General features: G+C 52.8%; 1 protein-coding gene across 1 annotated transcript in view; it reads right to left on the reverse strand.

Moving 5' to 3' along the window:
- Window positions 1-6,451, reverse strand: part of LOC136592634 (disintegrin and metalloproteinase domain-containing protein 33-like) — an 81,902-nt gene that overhangs the window by 60,872 nt on the left and 14,579 nt on the right. The window contains exon 2 of the mRNA XM_066588620.1: window positions 1,006-1,085. Within this exon, the coding sequence (XP_066444717.1) occupies window positions 1,006-1,085 (80 nt within the window). The remainder of the gene's footprint in view (window positions 1-1,005; window positions 1,086-6,451) is intronic.

A 6,451-nucleotide genomic window follows, 5' to 3' on the forward strand; every position in this document is an offset into this window, starting at 1 on the left:
GTTCTCAGCCTCCTGCACCTGTATCACCAGGCTCTCCCTGCATTCTGTATTCTCAGTATTCTCCCTGCATTCTTGTCCTCTGTAATCTCCCAGCTTCCTTGTCCTAAGCCTCCTGCATCTATGTTCTCAGTCACTGTGTGCTGTTATTGTAGCCTCCTCTCTGTATTGTATTAGTCTCCTTCCTGCACCCTGTGTCTTCATTCTCCTGCACCTTATGTCCTTAGTCTCCAGCATCTCATCCTCAGCCTTTACCCTGTGTCCTGAGACTCCTGCACCCAGTATCTTCGGTCCTCTCCCCAGCTCCTGTGTCTTTTCTCTCAGCCTTCTCCCTGTTCCCTGCTCTTTGCCTCCTCCCTGCACACTGTGTCCTCAAGACTTCTGCACCTTTTGTCCTCAGTCTCCGCCCTGCATCCCGATCCTCAGCTTCCTCCCTGCATCCCGATCCTCAGCTTCCTCCCTGCATCCCGATCCTCAGCTTCCTCCCTGCATCCCGATCCTCAGCTTCCTCCCTGCATCCCGATCCTCAGCTTCCTCCCTGCATCCCGATCCTCAGCTTCCTCCCTGCATCCCGATCCTCAGCTCCCTCCCTGCATCCCGATCCTCAGCTCCCTCCCTGCATCCCGATCCTCAGCTCCCTCCCTGCATCCCGATCCTCAGCTCCCTCCCTGCATCCCGATCCTCAGCTCCCTCCCTGCATCCCGATCCTCAGCTCCCTCCCTGCATCCCGATCCTCAGCTCCCTCCCTGCATCCTGATCCTCAGCTTCCTCCCTGCATCCTGATCCTCAGCTTCCTCCCTGCATCCTGATCCTCAGCTTTCTCCCTGCATCCTGATCCTCAGCTTCCTCCCTGCATCCTGATCCTCAGCTTCCTCCCTGCATCCTGATCCTCAGCTTCCTCCCTGCATCCTTGCACTTGTGCCCTGCCTCCCTATATCCTGTGACTTCAGACTCTTGCACCTGTATCCTTCTCCCCTCCCTGCACCGTGTCCTCATTACCACAGTTACCTTGTTCCATGCATTCAGTGACCTCCGCGTCCGTCCATTCAGCAGCCATTGCACGGTCACTGCCTCGCCCTGCGTCTCCCCTGACAAAGGAATACAGAATAATAAAGGGTTAATTTTAGCCGAGGACACTGCCATAAAGTTACACAGTAACTAATATTCTAGCCTTGATCCTACAACTGTCGGCACCAAATCATATACTAGCGCCACTGTATGTAACTAGTGAGAATACCTCTACGGATACATATCACATAACGCAGGCAATGTACATTATATACTCTGTATACTGGTGACCAGAGATCACTGGGAATTTATACCAGGTATGGACCTTTCTTTGGAATGGTGCTCCTCAGGGTAGGACTGTCCAAGCGCCCAGAAAGCCCCACACATATAACAGGGCCCAGGTGAGGGAGGTTTCTGCAGTGTGACTTCTGCTGCACCAGGTAGGAGCTCTGCTTTACAGTAGATGGGCGTTAAATAGTTCTATGTTAGGAGCAGCAGAGTTGGGTTTCTACACTTGGGGTTGCTCAGTTTAGGCTCTACACTTGGGGTTGCTCAGTTGAGGCTCTACACTTGGGGGTTGCTCAGCTGCGGCTCTACACTATGGGGTTGCTCAGTTGAGTCTCTACACTATGGGGTTGCTCAGTTGAGGCTCTACACTTTGGGGTTGCTCAGTTGAGGCTCCACACTTTGGGGTTGCTCAGTTGAGGCTCCACACTTTGGGGTTGCTCAGTTGAGGCTCCACACTTTGGGGTTGCTCAGTTGAGGCTCCACACTTTGGGGTTGCTCAGTTGAGGCTCCACACTTTGGGGTTGCTCAGTTGAGGCTCCACACTTTGGGGTTGCTCAGTTGAGGCTCCACACTTTGGGGTTGCTCAGTTGAGGCTCCACACTTTGGGGTTGCTCAGTTGAGGCTCCACACTTTGGGGTTGCTCAGTTGAGGCTCCACACTTTGGGGTTGCTCAGTTGAGGCTCTACACTTTGGGGTTGCTCAGTTGAGGCTCTACACTTTGGGGTTGCTCAGTTGAGGCTCTACACTTTGGGGTTGCTCAGTTGAGGCTCTACACTTTGGGGTTGCTCAGTTGAGGCTCTACACTTTGGGGTTGCTCAGTTGAAGCTCTACACTTTGGGGTTGCTCAGTTGAAGCTCTACACTTTGGGGTTGCTCAGTTGAGGCTCTACACTTTGGGGTTGCTCAGTTGAGGCTCTACACTTTGGGGTTGCTCAGTTGAGGCTCTACACTTTGGGGTTGCTCAGTTGAGGCTCTACACTTTGGGGTTGCTCAGTTGAGGCTCTACACTTTGGGGTTGCTCAGTTTAGGCTCTACACTTTGGGGTTGCTCAGTTGAGGCTCTACACTTTGGGGTTGCTCAGTTGAGGCTCTACGCTTTGGGGTTGCTCAGTTGTAGATGTGCAGCAGAAGAGGAAAAACAATGAAAGCAGAATCTCATGTGCCTGCAGCCATGATTGACAGGTGCTGGGTAGGATGCAGCTGTTTCTTGTTTAGGGTGTAGATTCAGAGAGGAACCGCTCAACATCCGGTGATGACAGCTTTATTAACTTCATCAGCAGATTTGTGGAGGCTCGCCTATGGGATGGTCAGAACTTTTGAAGTACATCAGATAGTCTTTATTCTCTTTACAGTGGAGCAGTACACTTGATGGTTGCAGAATAAACTAGTAGCATCACCACTTTGGAGCCATCTCTGTACTGGAGACGGGGGCCACAAAGTACTCCAAAAAGACCACCACAGTTGAATTGTGACAAAGCGACTGTCAGCTTTTGCCCAAACTGCAGTGCTACTGAGGGTCTCTGGAGACCTCTACTTGCCCTGCTTGGGTTGCACTATTCACTATGTATAAATCTGCCCCGTGCCATCATGGGTCCTTGAGGTCGCTGCCTAACTTCCCAAGGCTGTGAAAGTACAACAGTCACATCATATAATACTCTGCATACACTACAATATGGTCCCTGGCTCAGCGATTGGAAAGCAGTGTCCCAGTCCAAGTTATTGATAAATCAGGGGTACTTTTAGGTCCAAGCAGACACAAAACACCCCTTCCACATTGGACATAATAATTTGGCCAGAAAGGATGGATATGCAGACAATATGCTAGCACGGAGATCACAACATATTAACAAAACTGAAAAGTGGGGAACAGGGAAATCTGACCCAATCTGCCAGTGGTTGCAGACCTTACCTAAAAGTTGAGCACCCACCCTGATGAGGGCAACCACACACCGGGAACCTGGATTGACCTTGACGTTTCCTAGTTGGAAACAGGACTAAAGATTGGTAAGCAACACACAGATCACATAGGCTGATGCCGTGATATCACCTCAGTCCCGATTTATCACTGCCGGTGAGCCGTGATAGGTGCCGTCTCATATAGCACCAGGATTAATAACAGTGATGCATGGACACAGGTGCATATAGTGCAACACTCACTATACACAGGAGGAGGGTAATGCTCTCTCACTAGCCCATTGGACTTGATACTGTCCCTCTAGAACTGCTACAGCAAGACCTCCCAACAGGTCTCAGGGCAGCAGTCACTCTCTGTCTGCTGGTCACTCTCCACTTTTGCTTTGACACCTACAGTGCCCACCCTGACACAGCAATATGTCCCAAACTACAGCAGTCTCTCTATTGGCTCAGTGGATGGCTGTTCTGACTTATCACTGCTTGGATAAGAGGAGACTGGCATCTTGGCTCCTGGGACCTAATGCAAAATCTGTACCATGTACCACTTACAACATGGCGTTATGTCCGACCCATATTTGTGTCCCTAAGGAACGGATATACACTCAGTACAAATGTGGATAATGCAAAAATGGTTATAAGAAACACAAAAGAAGAAACTGACCCTAAATGCTACTGATGGACCCTGACTACAAGTGGTATAACCGCCCTGATAAGGGCGACCGCATGGCTGGAACCTGGGGCAACCCTGTCTATCCCTAGATGGTGACAATAAATAGATGGAACTCACAAAAGGTGTCACAGCAGAGCAGGGTATAAAGATATAAGAAAGCCCCAGATAAAGAGATATAAACCGCTGAAAAATGCTGACAAGACCAGAAACTCCTCCAAACAAATGAATAACCTGAACCCTCTGAGAGGAGGGGCCAGCATAAATACACACCCAATCCGGCTGATTGGTCAGCTTGGAAAACGGACCTTCAGCCGACCAATCAATCCATATACAAGCATAGAAGTGCTGTCTCCGGTGTCAGCGTAATGTGGGCTGAAGTGCTGATGTCACCCGGGACCCGATCATCTAACGCGGCTAGCAGCCTGTGACAACTAGTGTCTCCCTATGTTAGTCGGGGTTCTTGATGCCTCTTTGCCCTGGCACAGTAGATAAAGGGCCTTATATGAGTACCCAGCCCTGCCATAGAGCCCCCCCAGCACCTCAGGGGTTCATCAACTGCAGGTGACTAAATCTAGCCAAGATTTGGGGGTTAATGAATAAAATCCACATCTGGTGGGTAAACTGAAGGTTTCGGTGACCAAGCAGGAACCGTCACACCCATCATTCAGGTTACTGACAGGAAGTGTCACAAACACAACAAGCGTGGTGACAGGTTTGTGTGCAACCATGAGGACGAGCCTACGACAGAGCTGAGGTTCTATGTGCCTCGTGCCTCGGCATTGTCGGTGGAGGGGTGTATATAATATCCACACTAGTCCCCGCAGTCACATTCTGACTGATCAGTGAAGAGTTCAGACTTAATCGTTACCCGATGCCATCCGGCGTGACCCGCGATCGCATGGCACCTGCTGTGCTGCAGATAATCAACGTATTGTTAGAGGCTTGGTGCTTGAGGCACAGAGGAGGAAGGGGCAGCCATAGTGAATGGGCTTGAGCTGCTATTCTAGGTACAGCCACTACGAAACGTACAGCGCTGTGCCTCGTATGTGGTGAAGAGGCCGCGACACTCAAACAAACGAGCCAATGACCTATTGTAAGGATAGAGCATCAGTACTGGAGCCCCAGGGGGGGTGTTGGGTCATAAACAACATAGTGTTGAGAGGTGATGAGTCTTCCATATGAACTATATGGTGCTTTATAACTTTATGGTGGTTGTACTTCTGTTTTTCTGATGCACAGCGCCAAATCCTCTGCATAGACTTCATAATACATAATAAAGTGATGGGTTACCTGCAGCCACAATTAGGAGGAGCTCCAGAGCCAACTGCATATGGCGTTATTTTTTAGGTCAATGTCTGGGCATTATTCAGTGGGCTCCCCCTAGTGGGGAGTCAAAAATGGATCCTGTAAATGTCAACCCATGCATAGGATTTGGATACACTGGGGAAGATTTACTGCTGAAAATCTACCAATGTTTTGACAGAAAGCAGTCTTCTATGCCCTGCACCACATCCCTGACTGCCCTGCACCACATCCCTGACTGCCCTGCGCCACATCCCTGACTGCCCTGCGCCACATCCCTGACTGCCCTGCGCCACATCCCTGACTGCCCTGCACCACATCGTGACTGCCCTGCACCACATCCCTGACTGCCCAGCGCCACATCCCTGACTGCCCTGCGCCACATCCCTGACTGCCCTGCGCCACATCCCTGACTGCCCTGCGCCACATCCCTGACTGCCCCGCGCCACATCGTGACTGCCCTGCACCACATCGTGACTGCCCTGCACCACATCCCTGACTGCCCAGCGCCACATCCCTGACTGCCCTGCGCCACATCCCTGACTGCCCTGCGCCACATCCCTGACTGCCCTGCGCCACATCCCTGACTGCCCTGCGCCACATCCCTGACTGCCCCGCGCCACATCGTGACTGCCCTGCACCACATCGTGACTGCCCTGCACCACATCCCTGACTGCCCAGCGCCACATCCCTGACTGCCCTGCGCCACATCCCTGACTGCCCTGCGCCACATCCCTGACTGCCCTGCGCCACATCCCTGACTGCCCCGCGCCACATCGTGACTGCCCTGCACCACATCCCTGACTGCCCCGCACCACATCCCTGACTGCCCTGCGCCACATCCCTGACTGCCCTGTACGAACACCCTGACTGCCCTGCACCACATCCCTGACTGCCCTGCACCACATCCCTGACTGCCCTGCACCACATCGTGACTGCCCTGCACCACATCCCTGACTGCCCAGCGCCACATCCCTGACTGCCCTGCGCCACATCCCTGACTGCCCTGCGCCACATCCCTGACTGCCCTGCACCACATCCCTGACTGCCCTGCGCCACATCCCTGACTGCCCTGTACGAACACCCTGACTGCCCTGCACCACATCCCTGACTGCCCTGCGCCACATCCCTGACTGCCCTGCGCCACATCCGACTGCCCTGCGCCACATCCCTGACTGCCCTGCGCCACATCCCTGACTGCCCTGCGCCACATCACACCCTTGACTGCCCTGCGCCACATCACACCCCTGACTGCCCCGCACCACATCCCTGAC

Source organism: Eleutherodactylus coqui, unplaced genomic scaffold (genome assembly GCF_035609145.1).
Source record: "Eleutherodactylus coqui strain aEleCoq1 unplaced genomic scaffold, aEleCoq1.hap1 HAP1_SCAFFOLD_32, whole genome shotgun sequence".
Lineage (NCBI taxonomy): Eukaryota > Metazoa > Chordata > Amphibia > Anura > Eleutherodactylidae > Eleutherodactylus > Eleutherodactylus coqui.